General features: G+C 44.1%; 1 protein-coding gene across 3 annotated transcripts; it reads right to left on the minus strand.

Annotated features, from left to right (window-relative positions):
• Positions 1-4,019: 4,019 nt before the first annotated feature.
• On the minus strand, positions 4,020-24,006 carry LOC121568709 (metalloproteinase inhibitor 2). Of its 3 annotated transcripts, XM_045219843.1 has the most exons (5): positions 23,926-24,006; positions 18,214-18,218; positions 8,819-8,886; positions 7,873-7,975; positions 4,022-4,308 (listed from the first exon to the last, which is right to left on the minus strand). In XM_045219843.1, the coding sequence occupies exons 3-5, from the start codon at positions 8,879-8,881 to the stop codon at positions 4,235-4,237; spliced, it is 240 nt and encodes a 79-aa protein (XP_045075778.1). In that variant the 5' UTR covers positions 8,882-8,886; positions 18,214-18,218; positions 23,926-24,006; the 3' UTR covers positions 4,022-4,234. The 3 variants fall into 3 exon arrangements, with proteins under 3 accessions (XP_045075776.1, XP_045075778.1, XP_045075777.1); XM_045219841.1 differs by lacking the exons at positions 18,214-18,218; positions 23,926-24,006 and adding an exon at positions 10,384-10,438 and having other exon boundaries at positions 4,020-4,308; XM_045219842.1 differs by lacking the exon at positions 18,214-18,218 and having other exon boundaries at positions 23,925-23,963.
• Between the last annotated feature and the right edge of the window lie 415 nt (positions 24,007-24,421).

Raw genomic sequence — 24,421 nt, forward strand, 5'->3', positions numbered from 1 at the left:
GTGAAGAAGGTGCTTAGCTTGTCTGGAAACGAGACGTCGGTGTCAGCGACTTGGCTGGTTTTCCTTTTGTAGTCCGTGATTGTCTGTAGACCCTGCCACATACGTCTCGTGTCTGAGCCGTTGAATTGTGACTCCACTTTGTCTCTATACTGTTGTTTTGCCAGTTTAATTGCCTTGCGGAGTGAGTAGCTACACTGTTTGTATTCTGCCATATTCCCAGTCACCTTGCCATGGTTAAATGCGGTGGTTCGCGCTTTCTGCCATCTATCCACGGTTTCTGGTTAGGGTAGGTTTTAATAGTCACAGTGGGCACAACATCACCTATACACTTCCTGATAAACTCAGTCACCGTTTCAGTGTATTCGTCTAAATTATTTTCGCAAGCTACCCGGAACATATCCCAGTTTGCGTGATCAAAGCAATCTTGAAGCGTGGATTCCGATTGGTCAGACCAGCGTTGAATAGTCCTTAGCACGGGTACTTCCTGTTTGAGTTTCTGTCTATAGGAAGGGAGGAGCAAAATGGAGTCGTGGTCAGATTTGCCGAAAGGAGGGTGGGGGAGGGCCTTACAACCATAGCGGTAACTCGCCTAGCCACGCTAGCTTTGCTCTCATGTGGGTGCTAACAAACTAGCAAGCATGCTAGGTAGTGTTACATAGCAACAGCCATTGTCAGTCAATCCAGTAGGGGTTGGAAGCTATGGTGAGCTTTGATAGGTTACTTGCCCCACGATATCACAGAAGATTTCCATTAAGATTTGCCCAACTTTAGCCCCGCTGCGTTCAGCTTCATTGCCCAACGCTTGCTTGCCCAACGGTCCCCCGCCCACTCCACTTCTCACCGCTTTCTTTCCATAAAAAATTACTGGGAAGCAGTTGTTTCACCGAGTGATGCCGTCTCTACTGTATACACCCGTCAAATGTGAGCTGCGCATCAAAATCTTGAAAATAGAACCAGAGCGTAAGTTTACGCTCGAGCAGCACAAGCCTTCTGTGAAGCCGGCGCGATCACGCCCAGGTTTTGATTAAATTAATAGGAGTGTCTCACGCTTGGCAAATGTTCGGCCTACGCATCCGATGTAGCAGGTCAAAAAATGAGATTTTTCAGCTTCCTTCCCTGTTGTTTAATTAACAGAGCGACAAGTTATGGCATTTCTGTGTGTAAACAACAATTTTCCCATTTTCAGGCAAGTGACCAAAATCATTGGTTAACCAAAAAATACTGCTGACTTGGCCGATGGGAAAGTCCCTTTCAGACCTTATAGTCAATCTCTGTGTAGGGTATGACAGTGATTAATCAGTTGCAAAACGGTTTTAAATGGGCTATGATGAGAACAGAGTTTGTCTAATCAGGTCACATAGTTTAAAACCCTGTCAAACTGCAACAACGTTGTACTTGCTCTTGTGAAATATATTAAAAAAACTAGAAAAGGACATTTACTGAAGTAAATGTTGTGTGCTTGCTAGTCCAGAGGTATTTCTTGTTGTGAAATAGTAGTAGTAGTAGTGGTAGTGACGGCAGTAGTAATGGTAGTAGTAGTAATATAGTTTTTTATAGGCTATGTGTTCGTTATAGTGAGCTATTCTGGGGTGGTTCGAAATTGTAAAGAAGGTTGCATGGGCTTTCTCTTGATGCAACTCCGTGCAGCCAATGGCAATATCCGCTTTAGCTATAATTCCAGGAGCCGCTTGTGGATTTGACAGCTCTAACTCAGTTCCACCTCCGACACGCCAAAGCAACTGCTATGCGGATGCTATGCGAATTTCGAACCACCCCAGAATAAAGCTCTAAGTCTCTAAGAGCTTTGCACACCTGGATTGTGCAATATTTTCCCATTATTCTTTTCAGAATTCTTCAAGCTCTGTCAAAGTGTTGGGGATCATGGCTAGACAGCAATTTTTAAGACTTGCCATAGATTTAAGGACATTTAAGTCAAAACTGTAACATGACCACTCAGGAACGTTGTAGGTTATTGTATTTCTGAAAGGTGCATTCCTCTCCCAGTGTCTGGTGTAAAGCAGACTGAAGCAGGTTTTCCTTTAGAATTTCCCTTAATTTTTATCCTGGAAAAACTCCCCAGTCTTTGCCATGGTCAAGGATACCCATAACATGATGCAGCCACCACCATGCTTGAAAATAAGGAGGCAGTTACTCAGTGATGTGTTGTGTTGTATTTGCCCCAAACATAAGGCTTTGCATTTAGACCAAAAAGTGTATTCATTAGTTTTTTTGCAGTATTACTTTAGTGCCTTGTTGCATACAAGATACATCACTTTGTCATTTAAGTCGTGATTGTGGAGCCACTACAATGTTGTTGATCCATCCTCAGTTCTCCCATCATACCCATTTTAAAATCCCCAATGGCTTCGTGGTGACATCCCTGAGCAGTTTCCTTCCTGTTCTGCAGGTCAGTTCAGAAGACGACTAACTTTGATGTGTCTGGGTGGTTTTATACATAATCCACAGCATAATTATTAACTTTACCATGCTTAAAGAGAATCAATGTCTGATTTGTTACCCATCTACCAATCACTGCCCTTCTTTATAAGGCTTTCGAACAGCTCCCTGGTCTTTGAGGAACCTTACAGATGTATGCATGGGGGGACAGGGGTAATCATTCAAAAATCATGTCAACCCTTATTTCAGTCCATGTAATTTGTGATTTGTTAAGCCAAATGCTATTCCTTAACTAATTTAAGCTTGCCTAAACAAAGGTGGTTAATACTTCAATACTTCATCATTTGTATGCATTTTTTTGAGGGGGGGATCCAATAAAATAACAGTTCAAATCCCACTTTGTAACAAAATGTGAAAAAAATCCAAGGGGTGGTGATATCCAAGGTAGCTCAGTGGGTAAGAGCGTTGTGTTGTGCCAGTAACCGAAAGGTCGCTGGTTCTAATCTCCGAGCCGACTAGGTGAAAAATCTGTCGACGTGCCCTTGAGCAAGGCACTTAACCCTAATTGCTCCTGTAAGTCGCTCTGGATAAGAGTGTCTGCTAAATGACTAAAATGTAAAATGTAAATGTAATACCCACTGTATACATAACATTGTGTGAACAGGTTGTTTATCATGAGTCTTGTCCTGGAGGCAGAACTGAGCGATTTCCCCTTAGCTTAGCTAGATTGTAAAAATTCATAAAAGGAAAAATAGCTTTTTGTTCTTAATTTAAGGTTAGTGTGGTTAAAGTTAGGTTTAAAAACAGATGGCTGTGCCCATCCGCAGTGTGGCCTCCAGAACAAGAGTCATGACGAATAACACTAACCTGCACTGTGTGAACCAAAGCGACCAGATTTACAATCTGTTGCAGGGAAATCAAAGGGATTTGTCCATAGTAAGATAAGCAGATAAGCCAGTAAATAAAAGAATGAAGCAGTTATAGTGAATATGATACAGTGATGTCAGCCAGTGTGGAACTTTTTTTGTACCACTCCTGTGCTAGTCAAAACTAGGAAATGTCCAACTCCCTAACTGGTTGAATGTGGCAATTGTATAACTACAACCAGTTCGCAAGTAAGAAAATGTCAGTTTCCTAATTCCGACTAGCACATTAACACAGCATTGTACATAACAGAATATTCATCCCACCGAAGAATACACACCAATATTATCCGACTTATGAAGAATCAGAGTTTAAGTTGGTCAATGACAAAGCTGAAGCCCTGGTTTAGACCCAAACTAATTCAGAGCCACATTCAGTAAACAATCGTTGAACGCTGCAGATAGAAATGCCATTAATAGAGCAGACATGATTCCTTTCCTCCTGTCAGAGAAGCCAGTTTGTTCTTTATGTATAGAACATAACATTTGAACTTTCTACATTGTGCCCTGTTGAACGAGTCCCAGGATTTAGAATAACATTTCAGGAACTGTTCTGTTTAGAAGAAGAAGAAAACACATGGGCCAACACCACTGAGAACCATTTTGGGTTTCATTAATATCTTTTGTTAGCTTAAAAACTAGTAAACAGATCAGCGGAAGAAATTAATACTTGGAGCGCTATTTTCATTTGTAGTATATTTTTATTGCACTTGTAGAAGTGACCAGTAAGCGCTTTTATTTCATTTAAATCATAATTTGCATTTGTAGCTTTGTGTATTTTTTTACATTAATTGCAGGCATCTTTAATCACAGAGCAGATGGCCTGTAGAGTATAAGGCTCTTCAATATCCAGGAACTACTTCCAGGCACAGGACCCATCTCTCCTCTTGATACAGGCAAGGTTTTGGCCATTGTCAGTCCCCAAGTCCATCCACAGGCACTCCTCTGGGGTGCTGATCGGACAGGGGAGGGAAGTGCAGCGGATGATCTGTGGATTGGAGCAGAGAGACAGAAGACCAAGATCACTGACAGATCATTATCCCAATACTCGAGCTGATGCGTTTTACCAATGTGACCAGAGTAGTATACTTCCTTTTAGGAAAAGTACTGTATAAATATTGGTGTACAGTAATATCACTATAATTCCCATCACACAAACACCTTGCAATTGCAGCCGCTTTGGTAGCGGCGAGTCAAGCACTTCTTTTGCGTGGCACTCAAGTCTTCCCAGGGCATATTTGTCACACCCTGGCTCTGGGACTCATTATGTTGAGCCAGGGTGTGTTCATTCTATGTGTTTATTTCTATGTTGGTAGTTCTGTTGTGTTTATTTCTAGGTTGGTCTGAGTGACTCCCAATCAGAGGCAACGAGTGTCAGCTGTTTGCTGGTTGTCTCTGATTGGGAGCCATATTTAACTGTCTGTGTTTCACTTTGGGTTGGTGGGTTTTTTGTTCCGTGTTCGGTCATTGTCACCGTGGACTTCACGTAGTCGTGTTTTTGTTTTGTTTAGAAACTTTAACTAATTAATGTCATGTTTGTTTCTCACGCTGCGCCTTGGTCTACTCATTACTACGACGATCGTGACAGAAAAAACCCACCATACCAAGACCAAGCAGCGTGTCCAGGAGCAGGCAGCCTGGACGTGGGAGCAGATCTTGGACGGGCAGGGGTCCTGGACCTGGGAGGAAATCCTGGCCGGGATGGATCGCCCGGCCATGGAGTGAGACGGTGGAGGCGCGCCGTAGAGAGGAGCTACAGCGTGATCAGGGTCGTCGTCGGACGGTCGTGAGGCAACCCCAGAAAATGTTTAGGGGGGCACACGGCATGGACGACGGGGCTGACGGAGGAGAAAAGGGGGCGGATCCAGAAGGCCACCAGGCCAGGGGTACACCGCCCTGTACGTCCTAGTGTGGATGCCTCACACAGAGTGTGTGAGGGTAGGCATTCAGCCAGGACGGGTGGTGGCCGCTATTCACTCCAGGCCTCCTATCCGTCTCCACAGCCCGGTTCGGCCTGTCCCTGCTCCACGCACCAAGCCTACGGTGTGCGTCGCCAGCCCGGTCCGGCCTGTCCCTGCTCCACGCACCAAGCCTACGGTGTGCGTCGACAGCCCAGCCCGGCCTGTTCCTGCCACCCGCACCAAGCCTATGGTGTGCGTCGACAGCCCAGCCCGGCCTGTCCCTGCTCCACGCACCAAGCCTACGGTGTGCGTCGACAGCCCAGCCCGGCCTGTCCCTGCTCCACGCACTAAACCTAGGGTGCGCGTCGCCAGCCCGGTCCGGCCTGTTCCTGCCACCCGCACCAAGTCTACGGTGCGCGTCGCCAGCCCGACCCGGCCTGTTCCTGCCACCCGCACCAAGTCTACGGTGCGTCGCCAGCCCGACCCGGCCTGTTCTGCCACTCGCACCAAACCTACGGTGCGCGTCGCCAGCCCGGTCCGGCCTGTTCCTGCCACGCGCACTAAGCCAGGGGTGCGAGAAGTCAGCCTGGTAAGGCCCGTTCCTCCTCCACGCACCAAGCCAGGGGTGCGAGTCGACAGACTGGACCAGGGGCACTATGGGGGGTGTATTGGAGGGTGGTGGTCAAGGCCGGAGCCAGAACCGCCGCCGAGGAGGTATGCCCGCCCAGCCCTCCCCTGTTTTGTTTAGTTGAGGCGCGGTCGCGAGTCCGCGCCTTTGAGGGGGTACTGTCACACCCTGGCTCTGGGACTCATTATGTTGAGCCAGGGTGTGTTCATTCTATGTGTTTATTTCTATGTTGGTAGTTCTGTTGTGTTTATTTCTAGGTTGGTCTGAGTGACTCCCAATCAGAGGCAACGAGTGTCAGCTGTTTGCTGGTTGTCTCTGATTGGGAGCCATATTTAACTGTCTGTGTTTCACTTTGGGTTGGTGGGTTTTTGTTCCGTGTTCGGTCATTGTCACCGTGGACTTCACGAGTCGTGTTTTGTTTTGTTTAGAAACTTTAACTAATTAAAGTCATGTTTGTTTCTCACGCTGCGCCTTGGTCTACTCATTACTACGACGATCGTGACAATATTATAGCCACACAGTGTTACATACATCCTTCCAGTCACCAGCTTGCCTACAGACAGGATATAGTGAGTTTTTGCAATAACTAAAATCAATAAAAGTATTATCATTTTGAAGAAATAACAAAGTCTCTCCTTATTGGTTAGAATTTCCACAACAGATGTTACGCGAGCAGGTGTCCACATACTTGGTCATGTAGTATACATGCTGTGTTGGTGTGCCCCTGGCTATCTGTAAGTAATAAAAAAGAAAATGGTGCTGTCTGATTTGTTTAATAAAGAGTTTGAAATGGTTTATACTTAAGTATATTTAAAACCAAATACTTTTAAATCTAGTATTTTACTGGGTGACTTTTACTTGAGTCATTTTCTATTAAGGTATCTTTACTTTTACTCAAGTATGAAAATTGGGTACTTTTTCCACCACAGCTAATTAGTAAGGAACTCCTCACCTGGTTGTCTAGGTCGTAATTGAAAGGAAAAACCTGCAGACACTCAAATCTCCATGGAATGACTTTTACACCCCTGCTATAAGGGATCAAAAGGTGAACACTTTGAAAGGGGGTGTAGACTTCCTATAGACACTGTATAAGCATTATAAACATTGTTTCATAATCATTTAATGAATTGTAAACGTGTAAGCATTTGTACATTTTTATAAAGTGTAACTTGAAGATGTACAGAGAATGTATTGTTTCTAAGGCACTTGTTTTCTTATACAAGGTGAAGTCAATAGTTTAGAGCAGGCCATGATGCTGTAAGCATTTTAAGCAGTTTAACCCAATGAGTCCAAGTGAATGTCAGTTTTTGGACTTCTAATCCCTTTTAAAACAGTGTGTTTGAGATACACACTTCTGGGTTGTAACATTGGATTAGTCCATGTCTACTGCATCCGCTGGTACCAACCATTAGTTTGTGATTAATGGGGGCTGAGGTAGAGAGGGGTTTGTGAGACCAGGGCAGATCCCAAAGGGGCCAAGGGCAGGGTCTTTTACAAATACGTCTGTAGAGTCACTATTAAAAGCCATTTATGAAACGCTAACACACAAACCTAACATATTTTGCTCTGACGCGCACAAGCTACACAAGTTGTGTATGTTCTTCTACATACATCATATGAAATCCAAGGACATAGTGTCTTCAGTAATGTAATACGCTTACATAGTTGTCACAAACACCAAACAGTTGTCACCGACTAGTTGGATATCAATTTCCAACTGAGCAAAACATTTCTGTACTTACAGCATTGACATTCATTTTTATCAGGTTTTTGCTTTGGCGGACCTAATATTTCTTTACATTGGTCAATAAAACTCATGAATGCAACGGTTTATGTCAAATTGTTTTGCGTTTCACTTGTAGCCCTGGTTGTCCTAAAAAGAAAAGAAAAAACACTTCAGCGAGGCTAAATGTAAGGGCTGGACATGCAGATAAATGAAAAGTAGATTTTTGCTGGGGTCTCAGGACTGATAGGGTTAACCAGTGCTGGCAATGGAACTTGGGTAACGTAGTGAGAACCGCACCTATGAAGAGATACTCCTTGTTGGTTTCCAGAGTCACGCCGCATGCGGCTGGGGAGGATGCAGTGAAGATGGCGTGGATAACCCGGTCAGGACCTTTGAACATCTAGCCAATCACGAGAGAAAGAAGGATCTGTCAAACAGTTTTGAACCGCACTGACTGCAGCTCTCAGGCACTGTCAGTCTTTCCTAATTCCCACTCTATACCCCATCCCCTCAGCACTAAGCCTTTGATGTTTGCAGATCTGCAAGCAATCATTTTTTATTTAACCAGGGTCACTTTTACAGAGGAGCCCTGAATTACAGAAACATATCAAAAAACAAAAATGCAAGCAGAAAGAACACGGTCATCAAAATAAAATAAATAGCTTTCTGAATTGTCCGAGAGTCACCAAAACAAATATTTGAACATTTGGAAGATGGTTTCACAAATTCAGGTGCAAAAAAAATTAATACTTAAAGCTGGTTTACCTAACTCCGTAGAGACAAAAGGAATTTCCAGTTACCACACCCAGTCTCAGGGATGGCTAACTCATGTCTTAGTAATGATGTAAGGAACAGTGGGAATTTTTGTAAAAGGGCTTTATAAATGAAAACATAGCAATGTATCAACCTGTGACAGAGGGCCAACCAACTTTCTGGTAGAGAATGTAATGAAGCGGCAGCAGAGTTCATATAGAGGATGTTGCCATAGTCAAGGGCCAGTTGGAACAGCGACTGAATAATACAATTTATACTATTTAAATCAAGAGGCATTTCTATAGAAGTTAACCTTTTTTTATATGGTGGAAGCACCACAGTTTATACTTATCCAGATCCTTAATATCTGCAAACATTGAAGCTAAGGGGGAAGGGAGTGAATTGGGACTAGCTGTCAGACTGGGGTTCAGGGGGCTTCAATGTTTCAGTGCAGGAAGGAACAACCACTTAATAAAAAGGCTGATCATACCTTGATCTGTTGGATGTCATACTTGGTGTTAGACCCAACATTCACTCCAACCACCTTTGCCATGATCACTAGAAGAGAGAAATATGGTTTAACTCCACTGAAATAATCCATTCAGTATACTGGTCAGTTAGACACTGATGGAGTCAGGGTGTTGTGGGATCTGAGAGTACATGGAATCCTTTACAGACCCAAGATGTCACAGGCGTTAGCGCCATGCTCTACCAACAGAGCTCACGCCCTCAGCAGCAAAGCCAAAGCAATCATTCTCATGTCCCGCAATGTGTCCCTCAATCATTTTGGAGAATATACCAAGAAGGACATCTCTTCGCTTAAAACGGTTGTCCATAAACTCAACAGGAACTGTCCCCAGGGAATAATGTGTTGCATGTCATTACACCTCTTCACTAACTGAACCAGTAATCTGATTCAAGGTAGGCCTAAATTGATCTGAAAGGTCAAGTATAGCCACTCGTGACGGGGTTCTGTCCAAGACACTCAACCGCCCTTAGCATACTGCACAGGACAGACTGCGCGTACATCTTAATTTCACAATGCCGGTATTCATGTTTTACAGGGACTAACCTATCCTATAAGAGGTGCCTGTACTCAAGCAGTTGGTAAAGTGCTGGTAACACTGCTATCAACTCGAGACAAAAGCATGGAAATATCTCTTAGTAGAATGAAGAACCGTTAACCAACCTAGCCGCATGATAAACTGAGCCAAACCCTGAATGAGTGAGAGTACATCTTACAGATCAGTGACATAATAGCTGAGACATGTAGCCTAGTCCCATTTGCCATGTAGGCCTAGTCATTTTGATGGGTTCTCTGTAAAATGTCAAGTATGTGAAGTCATGTTGAATTGAACATTTGCTTTGAAACAAAAACAGTACAACAGTGCTTTAGGTTAAATATAAGAAAATATTAACTTTTAACACACATATATATACACACACACACACACACACACAAACATACACTAATTTAGCTTCTGGACAAATAAGTATTCTGTAGGCATAGAGCAGGGATGGGGAAACTCTAGTCATCGGGGGCGTGAGTGGTCATTTAACACCAATCCCTAGCAAACACAGCTGATTTAACTCATTGCATTCTAAACTGAAGGTCATGATTAGTTGATTGTTGGAGTCAGGTGTGTTAACAGGGGCAAAAGTGACAGCAATCAGGAGCGAGGACGGAGTTGCCCATACCTGGCCTAGAGAAAAATATAACACCTGGGGTTTAATCATTACGCCAATTCCATTTACTCCAAACTGAAAAAGTAAACAAGTGTTTCTATTGGACAAATTCAGGTAGGTCCCTCCGTTTCGTTAGATCTGTAATGAATAAACTCCAGGTGTAGCCCATTTTACTGTTAATGCCGACTTAATGTAACTACTTGTGAGAAGATGTAAATATAGGCCTAATGATCATGTCCTAAAAAGGCTAACATTACAAAGACCACAACATTCGTAACATTTCTGCATGATGCGCATTGATAGTGTAGTACGCAGCCTATCGACATGTGAAGAGAAACTCCAGAAGAAATGTTGCCAAAATTGCCTTACCGACGTCTGCATTGCAAAAAGCCTGTTGAGGATGCAGCATAATCATGCAAGTGCAAGTTTCTGCGATTTCATCGACCTGCCAAAGGAACAGTACTACCAGACTAATGAAACAATTGCTTACCGACCAAGTCATTTTAGAAACTAATTATTTTACTGTCGACGCTTTAGAAGAAAAAAGCTATTGTGTGGAAGGAAAATGTTTACCCCACGACAATTCAGTCAATAACTACGAGAAACCATTAAAGCCTTCTACATACACATACTACATTGAATCAGCCGCCTTTTATTGCAGGCTGTTAGCCCCTTCCCAAGTCAGAACAAAACCAGTGGTAGGCTGATCATTCTATTAATCCAGAACCACAGCCACTCCTTTAAAAAAATCCCCTGCCTAATGGGACAACCACAGAGCAGGCTCAACATAAATTACATAAATTGTCCGTCTTTCAATTAAACAATGGGGATGAATCAGAAAGATACATTTTAGGCTACACCTACTGGAATTCCTTACAGTTTTGTTGCTTTCAGTAAAATAAATCACCTGGGGTAGCTTTAGAGCAGGTGAAAGAAATGGCCCCACCACTCTGGGATCTGTGATGCCACCTTTGTGACCAATCAGATTCACAGAAATCACAGATCGTGCAGGTCGGGCATGGCACACGTCTATATAAATCAGAGCGGGCTATCATTTCCCCACCGGTATTATTTTAGCAAACAGGAAAATAAGTCACTCCCAATAGACTCTTTAGAGAAATGTTTTAGCAGCCTACACCTAAACATTAGCGATCTGACATGCAGTATCAGTCTGATCAACTGTAGGCCTAGCCTCTATGCGCCCTGTCTCATCCAGGGGAAACAAAGTGGTAACATTATGTATTTATAGCCTAAGCCAATTTATTTGTGTTGTGATCAACTTTGGTTTATATTATATAACTTCGGTTGGCTAGGCTACCTAGGCCCAGTGGTGGAAAATGTAGCCTACCCAATTGTCATTGAGTAAAAGTAAAGATACCTTCATGAAAGTGAAAGTAACCCAGTAAAATACTACTTGAGTAATAGTATACAGTGGGGAAAAAAAGTATTTAGTCAGCCACCAATTGTGCAAGTTCTCCCACTTAAAAAGATGAGAGAGGCCTGTAATTTTCATCATAGGTACACGTCAACTATGACAGACAAAATGAGAAAAACTATTCCAGAAAATCACATTGTAGGATTGTTTATTATTTTGCAAATTATGGTGGAAAATAAGTATTTGGTCAATATACAAAAGTTTCTCAATACTTTGTTATATACCCCTTTGTTGGCGAATGACACAGGTCAAACGTTTTCTGTAAGTCTTCACAAGGTTTTCACACACTGTTGCTGGTATTTTGGCCCATTCCTCCATGCAGATCTCCTCTAGAGCAGTGATGTTTTGGGGCTGTCGCTGGGCAACAACGGACTTTCAACTCCCCCAAAGATTTTCTATGGGGTTGAGATCTGGAGACTGGCTAGGCCACTCCAGGACCTTTGAAATGCTTCTTCGGAACCTCCTTCGTTGCCGGGGCGGTGTGTTTGGGATCATTGTCATGCTGAAAGACCCAGCCACGTTTCATCTTCAATGCCCTTGCTGATGGAAGGAGGATTTTAAATACAGGGCCCAAATCATTCTTTCCTTTACATGGATCAGTCGTCCTGGTCCCCTTGCAGAAAAACAGCCCCAAAGCATGATGTTTCCACCCCCATGCTTCATAGTAGGTATGGTGTTCTTTGGATGCAACTCAGCATTCTTTGTCCTCCAAACACGACGTGGTGAGTTATTTTTACCAAAAAGTTATATTTTGGTTTCATCTGACCATATGACATTCTCCCAATCCTCTTCTCGATCATCCAAATGCACTCTAGCAAACTTCAGACGGGCCTGGACATGTACTGGCTTAAGCAGGGGGACGCACGTCTGCACTGCAGGATTTGAGTCCCTGGCGGCGTAGTGTGTTACTGATGGTAGGCTTTGTTACTTTGGTCCCAGCTCTCTGCAGGTCATTCACTAGGTCCCCCCGTGTGGTTCTGGGATTTTTGCTCACCGTTCTTGTGATCATTTTGACCCCACGGGGTGAGATCTTGCGTGGAGCCCCAGATCGAGGGAGATTATCAGTGGTCTTGTATGTCTTCCATTTCCTAATAATTGCTCCCACAGTTGATTTCTTCAAACCAAGCTGCTTACCTATTGCAGATTCAGTCTTCCCAGCCTGGTGCAGGTCTACAATTTTGTTTCTGGTGTCCTTTGACAGCTCTTTGGTCTTGGCCATAGTGCAGTTTGGAGTGTGACTGTTTGAGGTTGTGGACAGGTGTCTTTTATACTGATAACAAGTTCAAACAGGTTCCATAAATACAGGTAACAAGTGGAGGACAGAGGAGCCTCTTAAAGAAGAAGTTACAGGTCTGTGAGAGCCAGAAATATTGCTTGTTTGTAGGTGACCAAATACTTATTTTCCACCATAATTTGCAAATAAATTCATTACAAATCCTACAATGTGATTTTCTGGAGAAAAAAAATCTCAATTTGTCTGTCATAGATGACGTGTACCTATGATGAAAATTACAGGCCTCTCTCATATTTTTAAGTGGGAGAACTTGCACAATTGGTGGCTGACTAAATACTTTTTTTCCCCACTGTAAATATTGTATACTGAAGTAGTATTTCAAAGTATTTTTTATGTAGTTACTTTACACCATTGTTTTCTTTAATTCAAAATGCATAAAATCAACAAATAGTGATGACATAGGCTAGACTGTTAATGGACCTTTAACTTTTTAATTACAGATTAACAGTAAATGGGTTATTCTGCAGAAGTTGTGCAAATTGGGGTAAAAATAAAGAAGCTAATTTGTATCCTATTTTTACCAAACTTTCACCACACGTCTTCCAATAGGAATATGCAGTATATTATTCACACGCTTACTGCAGATTTGAAATATTTACCTGAATTCCCTACCACCCCATTGAATTTGTCACTACCGAAACATAGTGAAAAAGTTGCAATAAAGGATCCTCCCGCGATGCACCAAGCCCTGTCTGGACCCTGGTGTGGGAGGCCCCGACCCTGGAGAGGGGCTGACGTCTGGGCCTGGAGTGGAGCCGCTGACCGGAGCTGAACTAGACCCCGGTGGAGCGGACTACTCTGGCTCCCGAGTGGAACCGCTGACCGGAGCTGTACTGGACCCCGGTGGAGCGGACAGCCCTGGCTCCGGAGTGGAGCCGCTGACCGGAGCTGAACTGGACCCCGGTGGAGCGGACTGCTCTGGCTCCGGAGTGGAGCCACTGACCGGAGCTGAACTGGACCCCGGTGGAGCGGACTCCTCTGGCTCCGGAGTGGAGCCGCTGACCGGAGCTGGACTGGGCACCGGTGGAGCGGACTTCTCTGGCTCCGGAGTGGAGCAGCTGACCGGAGCTGGACTTGGCACCGGTGGAGCGGACTGCTCTGGCACAGGAGTGGAGCAAAGTTTCGGACCCGTATCCATCCCCATCTCTGGAGCAGAACTGAACGCCGTGCCCAGCCTGGGCACCGACGCAGAGGAAAGTTCCAGCCCTGTAGTAGGACTGGTTGCCGGCCCCAGACTGGGCACCGACACGTTTAGGAGCTCCTGCTCCAAAACGGGGCTGTACGTCGTGCCCACCCTGGGCACCGACACAGAGGTGGTTTCCAACCCTGTAGTTGGGCTGGTTGCCGGCCCCAGACTGGGCACCGACACGCTAAGGTGCTCCCTGCAGGGGTCCGTCGCTGGAGGTCGGGTCAGTTGTGTGGTTGGAGGAGGTGTAGAAACGCCACCTCTCTCCCATCGCTCCAATGTACTCACCACGCGCTCCATTGCGGTGACGAGAGCCTGGATCCTGCTCGCCTGCCGTTGGATACGTTCCTCCAACGATCCGGACGGACCAACTGTACCTGCTGACTCCATTTTAGGTGCGTGTTTCTGTCCTGGAACGGGCCATACCGGGCTGGCGACACGCACCACAGGGCTGGTGCGAGGAGTAGGCACGGGCCGTGCCGGACTGGGAACACGCACCACTGGCTTGGTGCGAGGAGCAGGCACGGGCCGTGCCGGACTGGGAACACGCACCACTGGCTTGGTGCGAGGAGCAGGCACGGACCGTGCCAGACTGGGAACACACACCACTGGCTTGGTGCGAGGAGCAGGCACAGGCCATGCTGGACTGGGAACTGGCGTTGGAGATCCACGACTGTTCCAGTCCTTCTCTCTCCACCACCAATCCCCCTCCAGTGAGGACTCCTCCGGGAGCCCCCACGAGTGAGGGAACAGAAATTCATAGTCGTCGTCGTCCTCCGACTCCTCTGTGTAAAACTGCTCCCATCCCTGCTCCCATGGTTGTAGGGACTCCACCTGGAACCCCCACGGGTGCAATGGTCGGGGCTCTTCTCTCTCGATCCCCGACCACCCCTTTTAGCCCCCCCAAAATGTTTTATTGGGGCTGCCTCTCGGGCTTCCTCTTCGGCCGGCACCGTTGATGTCGTCGTTGATCCTCTCCTACCCGGGCTTCTTCCTTCGCCCAGGGTCCTTTACCGGCTACACTCTCCTTCATTGCCTCCCGGTAACGGACGGCCTCCTCCTCAGTAATTTTCCCCCAACCGAGGAGGACATCTACCAAGGTTACCTCCCGTTGAGTCCCAGGCGTTTGCTCCTTCTGGGCACGCTGCTTGGTCCTTTTGCGGTGGGATATTCTGTCACGTACGTTGAGAGACGGGTCAGACCAAGGTGCAGCGTGGTATGCGTACATGTTTATTAGAACGAATAAACACTCGACAAAACAACAAAAGCAACGTAACCGTGAAGTCCTCTGGGCTATAACACCACAACCCTAACAGGAACACAATATCCCACAACTACGGTAGGAAACCAGGCTACATAAGTATGATCCCCAATCAGAGACATCGAGCGACAGCTGCCTCTGATTGGGAATCACACCCGGCCAAACATAGAAATACAAAACTAGATCTACACATAGATATATAATCACATAGATCTCAACTGAAACTCACACCCTGACCCAACCAACAAGAGTTCTCTAGGTCAGGGCGTGACAGAAGGAGAGTGATGGAGTGCTGCATTAGATGACCTGGCCTCCACAATCACCAGACCTCAACCCAATTGAGATGATTTGGGATGAGTTGGACCGCAGAGTGAAGGAAAAGAAGCCAACAAGTGCTCAGCATATGTGGGAACTCCTTCAAGACTGTTGAAAAGCATTCCAGGTGAAGCTGTTTGAAAGAATGCCAAGAGTGTGCAAAGCTGTCATCAAGGCAAAGGGTGGCTACTTTGAAGAATCTCAAATATAAAATATATTTTGATTTTTTTAACACTTTTTTGGTTACTACATGATTCCATATGTGTTATTTCATAGTTTTGATGTCTTCACTATGATTCTACAATGTGGAAATTTTATTTTTTTTATGATTATGATGATTAATGATTAGGTGTGTCCAAACTTTTGACTGGTACTGTACATCCCAGCAAACATATAATTTAGTCCCAAAACTGTACTTTACATTTTTTTTATTTTTTATAAATTAGATGTTCGGTAGTGACACATAAAAATACATGAAGATGTACCTACTTGCTCACTCAGACTACTCACCATGTGGCCATGCTGGAGAGGGGTGCAATCCCATCACCTGTCAATATTTGTAGGGGTGTGGCTTAAGACAAACTCATGCTACAGTTTTTAATGTGTGTTTTTCGGTAGTGACATCAAAAGGTGGGACAGTATTTTTTGAGAAAGCTGTTTAAAAATAAACAAAACTAATTAGATCAGTTTCTTTCAAAGTAGTAATAGAACAACTGAAGATGTTCTATTGAAATAATAGTGTTAAAAAATACAAAAATAGTGTATTGCCTTAAAAGAAATACTAAACAAGGACTTTGTACTATACTCATTCAAAAATATGTTTGTTATTTCCTTGGATTGAATTAGAAGATGTGATGATGTAGATTGAATTACAACATATCATGTTGTGAATAAATATCCTAAGTTTGGATACTTTTTTTGGAGGGTGGGACTGCAGTTTGCACCTATTCTGTAGAATCACCCATATAGGCCTATACATGGATGGAACTTAAAGATTTTGTGCACTGGCCATTTCCATTCCTGCGTCTACATAATGCACGTTTACTGTGAACACTGAGGCTGTACCTGCTTTAAGTTATAGTTTTAACAGTGGTCAAGTAGGCTACTGTGGCTAATACACAAGAATGGAGCTATATACAGGGAGTACCAGTACCAGATCAATGTGCAGAGGTACAAGGTATTTGAGGTAGATGTGTACATGAAGGCAGGGTAAAAGGACTAGGCATCAGGATAGATAATAATAAGAGTAAAATAAAGAACAGAGTAGCAGCAGCATATGATGAGTGAAAGTATGTGTGTGTGTGTTAAGTGTGTGTTTGTGTGTGTGCGTATGTAGTGTATGTGAATGTGTGTGGGTTTTGTGTGAGAGTGTCAGTTCAGTGTGTGTATGTGACTGTGTGTGTAGTGTGTATATAAAGTCTTGTCAGTTTCATATGATAGGGAAGATATTCAACTGACAATCTGCGGGCGCTGGAGATATGTGCTAGTGGGTCTGAGCAGGTGTGATGTAGTTAATGTTTGTATGATCTTGTCGTTTGTATGTGTACAGTGCCTTGCAAAAGTATTCATCCCCCTTGGCTTTTTTCCTATTTTGTTGCATTACAACCTGTAATTTAAATTGATTTTTATTTGGATTTTATGTAATGGACATACACAAAATAGTCCAAAAAGGTGAAGTGAAATGAAAAAATAACTTGTTTCAAAAAATTATAAGAAATACAAATAATAAAATAACGTGGTGCGTGCGTATGTATTCATCCCCTTTGCTATGAAGCCCCTAAATAAGATCTGGTGCAACCAATTACCTTCAGAAGTCACATAATTAGTTAAATAAATCCACCTGTGTGCAATCTAAGTGTCATATGATCTGTCACATGATCTCAGTATATATACACCTGTTCTGAAAGGCCCCAGAGTCTGCAACACCACTTAGCAAGGGACACCACTAAGCAAGGGGCACCACCAAGCAAGCGGCACCATGAAGACCAAGGAGCTCTCCAAACAGGTCAGGGACAAAGTTGTGGAGAAGTACAGATCAGGGTTGGGTTATAAAAAAATATCTGAACCTTTGAACATCCCACGGAGCACCATTAAATCCATTATTAAAAAAATGGAAAGAATATGGCACCACAACAAACCTGCCAGAGAGGGCCGCCCACCAAAACTCACAGACCAGGCAAGGAGGGTGATAATCAGAGAGGCAACAAAGAGACCAAAGATAACCCTGAAGGAGATGCAAAGCTCCACAGCAGAGATTGGAATATAATCTATATGACCACTTTAAGCCATACACTCCACAGAGCTGGGCTTTACTGAAGAGTGGCCAGAGAAAAGTCATTGCTTAAAGAACAAAATAAGCAAACACATTTGGTGTTCGCCAAAAGGCATGTGGGAGACTCCCCAAACATATAGAAGAAGGTACTCTGGACTAAAATTTAGCTTTTTGGCTATCAAGGAAAACGCTATGTCTGGCGCAAACCCAACACCTCTCATCACCCCAAGAACACCATCCCAGTGGTTTAAGGGGAAAGGGGAAACATTCAAATGTCTTGGAATGGCCAAGTCAAAGCCCAGACCTCAATCCAATTGAGAATCTGTGGTATGACTTAAAGATTGCTGTACGCCAGCGGAACCCATCCAACTTGAAGGAGCTGGAGCAGTTCTGCCTTGAAGAATGGGCAAAAATCCCAGTGGCTAGATTTGCCAACCTTATAGAGTTCTGTTCTGTTTTGTCTTATTTCTTGTTTGCTTCACAATAAAACATATTTTGCATCTTCAAAGTGCATGTTGTGTAAATCAAATGATACAAACCCCCAACAAATTAATTAAGTCCAGGTTGTATGGCCACAAAATAGGAAAAATGCCAAGGGGGGTGAATACTTTCGCAAGCCACTGTATGTTTGTATTGTTTATAAAATAACAAATAAAATCATAAATGAATTATGTTGTGAGTGTTCATACAGCAGACTTATGGCTTGGGGGTAGAAGCTGTCTCAGAGCCTGTTGGTCCTAGAGCTGATGCAGGGACTTTAAGGGTTACAGGGTTAGAGTTGCCCAGGGTGTTAGTTTTTTTAACCCAAAAAATCTAAACTGTAAGGAATTCCAGTAGGCGTATCCTCAAACTAATATTTATGTTTCATCCCCATTGTTTCGTAAAAGACAGACAATTTATAGCATTTATGGCAGCCGGGCAAGTTGAGCCTGCTCTGTGGTTGTCCCATTAGGCAGGGCATTTGTTTAAACTGAAAACAACCAAACTGCAAACAATTCCAGTAGGAGCGTCGCAAAATAAGTAGTTTTTTTACCTGCTACACTGGAAGCATATATTTTGGTCAGGGCGAGCAGAGCTGAGACACTTTTTCCTATTGCTTTGGCCAGAAAACACTTTATAATGATAACTTGCCTAGCCATGTTAGCTTCACCCTCATGTGGGTGCTAACAAGCTAGCAAGCATGCGAGGTAGTGCTATGTAGCAACAGCCATTGTCAGCCAATCCAGTATGGGTTGGAAGCTATGGTGAGCTTTTATTGGTTACATGCGCCGCGATATCACCGAAGATTTGCATTAAGTTAAGCTTTACCCAACTTTAGCCCCACTGCTTTCAGCTCCATCGCCCAATGCTAGCTTTGCCCAACGTTCCCCCGCCCACTCCGCTTCTCACCACTTTCCTTCCATTTAAAATGAATGGGAAGCCGTTGTTTCAGCGAGGGATGCCATCTCTAGTTTATTCGCCCCGTCAAACGTGAGCTGCGCATAGAAATTTTGAATTTATGCTCAAGCAGCGCAAGCCTCTCGTGGAACCAGTGAGCTCACGCTCAGGTTTCGTTGAAATTAATAAGAGCTTCACTAACGTTCGGCCTACCCATCTGTTTTAGCAGGCCGAAAACCTGATTTTTCTGCTTCCTCCCTGTTGTTTAATTAAGAGACCGACAAGTTATGGCATTTCTGTGTGTAAACAACTATTTTCCCATTTTCAGGCAAGTGACTAAAATCCTCAGTTAACCAAAAAATACTGCTGACTTATAGTCAGTCTCTGTGTAGGGTATGACAGTGATTAATCAGTTGCATAACGGTTTTATATTGACTATGATGAGAACAGAGTTTGTCTGATCAGGTCACTTATTTTTAAACTACTGGAAAAACTCCTTGCCCTATAGGGAGGATGAAAACCTTGTCAAACTGCAGCAACCTTGTACTTGCTCATATGAATTATAATTTTTAAACTAGAAAATGACATTTACTGAAGTAAATGTGGTGTGCTTGCTAATCTAGAAGTATTTATTGTTGTGAAATAGTAGTAGATGTAGTAGTAGTAGTAGTAGTAGTAGTAGTAGTAGTAGTAGAAGTAGTAGTAGGGGTAGGGGTAGTGACGGCAGTAGTAATGGTAGTAATATCTGACCACGACTCCATTTTGCTTCTCCCTTCCTATAGGCAGAAACTCAAACAGGAAGTACCCGTGCTAAGGACTATTCAACGCTGGTCTGACCAATCGGAATCCACGCTTCAAGATCACGCGGACTGGGATATGTTCCGGGTAGCTTCCGAAAATAATTTAGACGTATACACCAAAACGGTGACTGAATTTATCAGGAAGTGTATAGGTGATGTTGTGCCCACTGTGACTATTAAAACCTACCCTAACCAGAAACCATGGATAGATGGCAGCATTCGCGCAAATCTGAAAGTGCGAACCACCGCATTCAACCATGGCAAGGTGACTGGGAATATGGCAGAATACAAACAGTGTAGCTACTCACTCCGCAAGGCAATTAAACTGGCAAAACATCAGTATAGAGACAAAGTGGAGTCGCAATTCAACAGCTCAGACACGAGACGTATGTAGCAGGGGCTACAGACAATCACAGACTACAAAAGGAAAACCAGCCACGTCGCCGACACCGACGTCTCGCTTCCAGACAAGCTAAACACCTTCTTTCCACTGACGAGGCCCACTACCAAGGACTGTGGCCTCTCCTTCTCCATAGCCGACGTGACTAAGACATTTAAGCATGTTAACCCCCGCAAGGCTGCCGGCCCAGACGGAATCCCTAGCCGCGTCCTCAGAGCATGCGCAGACCAGCTGGCTGGTGTGTTTATGGACATATTCAATCTCTCCCTTTCCCAGTCTGCTGTTCCCACATGCTTCAAGATGGCCACCATTGTTCCTGTACCCAAGAAAGCAAAGGTAACTGAACTAAATGACTATCGCCCTGTAGCACTCACCTCTGTCATCATGAAGTGCTTTGAGAGACTAGTCAAGGATCATATCACCTCTACCTTACCTGTCACCCTAGACCCACTTCAATTTGCTTACCGCCCCAATAGATCCACAGACGATGCAATCGCCATCACACTGCACACTGCCCTATCCCATCCGGACAAGAGGAATACCTATGTAAGAATGCTGTTCATTGACTATAGCTCAGCATTCAACACCATAGTACCCTCCAAGCTTATCATTAAGCTCGAGGCCCTGGGTCTGAACCCCACCCTGTGCAGCTGGGTCCTGGACTTCCTGACGGGCCGCCCCCAGGGGGTGAAGGTAGGAAACAACATCTCCACTTCGCTGATCCTCAACACTGGGGCCCCACAAGGGTGTGTGCTCAGCCCCCTCCTGTACTCCCTGTTCACCCATGACTGCGTGGCCAAGCACGCCTCCAACTCAGTCATCAAGTTTGCAGACGACACTACAGTAGTAGGCTTGATTACCAACAATGACGAAACCGCCTACAGGGAGGAGGTGAGGGCTCGGGGAGTGTGGTGCCAGGAAAATAACCTCTCACTCAACATCAACAAAACAAAGGAGATGATCGTGGACTTCAGGAAACAGTAGAGGGTGCACCCCACTATCCACATAGACGTGACCGCAGTGGAGAAGGTGGAAAGCTTCAAGTTCCTTGGTATACACATCACTGACAAACTGAAATGGTCCACCCACGCAGACAGTGTGGTGAAGAAGGTGCAATAGAGCCTCTTCAACCTCAGGAGGCTGAAGAAATTTGGCTTAGCACCTAAAACCCTCACAAACTTTTACAGATGCACAATTGAGAGCATCCTGTTGGGCTGTATCACCGCCTGGTACGGCAACTGCACCGCCCGTGACCGCAGGGCTCTCCAGAGGGTGGTGCGGTCTGCCGAACTGATTATCAGGGGAAATCTACTCGCCCTCCAAGACACCTACAGCACCCGATGTCACAGGAAGGGCAAAAAGATCATCAAGGACATCAGCCACTGCCTGTTCACCCCGCTATCATCCAGAAGGCGAGGTCAGTACAGGTGCATCAAAGCTGGGACAGAGAGAATGAAAAACAGCTTCTATCTCAAGGCCATCAGACTGTTAAATAGCCATCACTAGCACATTAGAGGCTGATGCTGCCCATTGAAATCACTGGCCACTTTAAGAAATGGAACACTAGTCACTTTAATAATGTTTACATATCTTGCACTACTCATCTCATATGTATGTACTGCATTCTATTCTATAATATTCTACTGTATCTTAGTCCATGCGGCTCTGTCATTGCTCCTCTATATATGTATATATTCTTAAATCCCATTCCTTACTAGTATTGTGTGTATTGGGTATATGTTGTGAATTTGTTAGATATTACTTGTTAGATATTACTGCACTGTCGGAGCTAGAAGCATAAGCATTTCGCTACACCCGCTATAACATCTGCTAAACACGTGTATGTGACAAATAACATTTGATTTGATTTGATTTGAATATCGTTTATAGGCTATGTGTTCATTATAGTGAGCTATTTTGGGGTGGTTTGTGTGGAGTTATTATAGTTGGTTATAGTGGGCTAGTATAATAACGTACAAACAGACAGAGACAGATATACAGTCCCCTCCCCGATTTCATCATGGGGGACAATAAAACACTAATATACCTTGATTAGATAAGTATTCACCCACCTGAGTCAATACATGTTAGAAACACATTTGGCAGCGATTACAACTGTGAGTCTTCTTGGGAAATGCCTAGATTAAATCAGATCAAGCGTTAACTGGTGATCGCCGACAACCACATACTTGATGTTTTGGCAGTGTAGGAGGTGTAACTGTGTTGGAGCGGTCAAGTCAGTGAGCAGCTGCTCTTGATTGTTGTCACAAATTGTAGGCTATATAGAAAATGACGCTCAAAATGAAATGTATTAAACAATATAATGAGGATTTCTATCAGCCTAATCGAGTTGTAGATTGCATCTCACATTCCAGTGTTCAAACTTTTAAACAAGGTCGCATGGGATTTATCTTAATGCGACTGTCCAATTTAGGTATAATACCAGGAGACGCTTGTGGATTTGACAGCTCTTACGCAGTTCCACCACCGACACCACCAAAACAACTGTTGTGCGGATGTCGGATAAAGCGGATCTGATTTAATAGAGCCCTATGTCTCTAAGAGCTTTGCACACCTGGATTGTGCAATATTTGCCCATTATTCTTTTGAGAATTATTATTCATGCTTAAAGAGATATTCAATGTCTTATGTCTTATTGTTACCCATCTACCAATCACTGCCCTTCTTTATGAGGCTGTCGAAAAGCTCCCTGGTCTTTGTGCTTGAAATTCAACACTTGACTGACGGACTTTACAGACAGTGTTTGAATGGGTAAGGTGTAGTCATTCAAAAATCATGTCAACCCCTATTATTTCACACAGAGTAAGTCCATGTAACTTATTATGTGTTCTAGTCAGCCACATTTTACATTTACATTTTAGTCATTTAGCAGACGCTCTTATCCAGAGCGACTTACAGTTAGTGAATACATATATTTTTATACTGGCCCCCCGTGGGAATCGAACCCACAACCCAGGCGTTGCAAACGCCATGCTCTATCAACTGAGCTACATCCCTGCCGGCCATCCCTCCCCTACCCTGGACGACGCTGGGCCAATTGTGCGCCGCCCATGAGTCTCCCGGTCGCGGCCGGCTGCGACAGAGCCTGGATTCGAACCAGGATCTCTAGTGGCACAGTTAGCACTGCGATGCAGTGCCTTAGACCACTGCGCCAGTTTGCCTAAACAAAGGGGGTAAATACTTATGCAACAACTATATGTTAGTTACTTAAGTTGTATTAATTATTAATTGTAGATCAATGACAAAATAAATCACAATTAAATGTATTACAATCCAACTTTGTAGCGCAACAAAATGTGAAAAAATCCAAGGGGGTGAATACTTATGAAACCCATTGTAAACATTGCACTGTGTGAACCAAAGCAGCCAGGTTTACAAACAGAGAAATCAACAAAGGGGTTTGTCGATAGCAAGACCTCAGATAAGCCAGTACATATAATAATAAGAATGATGAAGCCGTTATAAGGCCTGATTCAGACTTAGGAAATGTACGCCTTTCCTACGCACCCCTTTCCTACATACTTCTCAGTAGTTGGTATTCAGACTTACCTTATGCAGGTGCATTACAGGCTTTGCAGGTGTGGTTCCCTTGCGCGCGTTGGATAAATGTAATTCAACCTCTGAAAACCCTCCCACTTGCTGGCCAACAGATTTTCTCATGGAGTTTTCATTCAACAGTGTTTTCAGTGCCTTTATCTAAAGCCATCCCTTTCAAATTTGGTTTACCTTTCATTTTAATTTTCATGACAGACTCATTAGAACAGGGGTCTCCAACCTTTTCTAGTATGAGAGCTGCCTTTGAACAATTAAACATGTCACGAGCTACTAATTTTTTTATAGCTTTCAAATAGGCACATTATTCTCTTCTCCTCTCCCCTTCCCCAGGTCCTTAGTGTACAAAAGAACGTAGTGCAATGCTTTCTGTCAATATACCTGGTAAAATAATGGTTAATAAACAACTCTAAGGGGGCCCTAAAAACTAACACGTATAATTTTTTTTGTAATTCCCCTTCAATTGCACAACTGGACCTTTAATTGCGCATCTA

The sequence above is a fragment of the Coregonus clupeaformis genome, unplaced genomic scaffold, assembly GCF_020615455.1.
Source record: "Coregonus clupeaformis isolate EN_2021a unplaced genomic scaffold, ASM2061545v1 scaf2819, whole genome shotgun sequence".
Classification (NCBI taxonomy): Eukaryota; Metazoa; Chordata; class Actinopteri; order Salmoniformes; family Salmonidae; genus Coregonus; species Coregonus clupeaformis.

Coding starts and splice junctions, on each gene's coding strand:
- LOC121568709 (XM_045219841.1), bottom strand. CDS start 10,429: ATGATTATGCTGCATCCTCAACAGGCTTTTTGCAATGCAGACGTCG. Junction 7,976..8,818: donor ATGACATCCAACAGATCAAG/GTATGATCAGCC, acceptor GTGATTGGCTAG/ATGTTCAAAGGTCCTGACCG. Junction 4,309..7,872: donor CAAGGAGTATCTCTTCATAG/GTGCGGTTCTCA, acceptor TCCAATCCACAG/ATCATCCGCTGCACTTCCCT.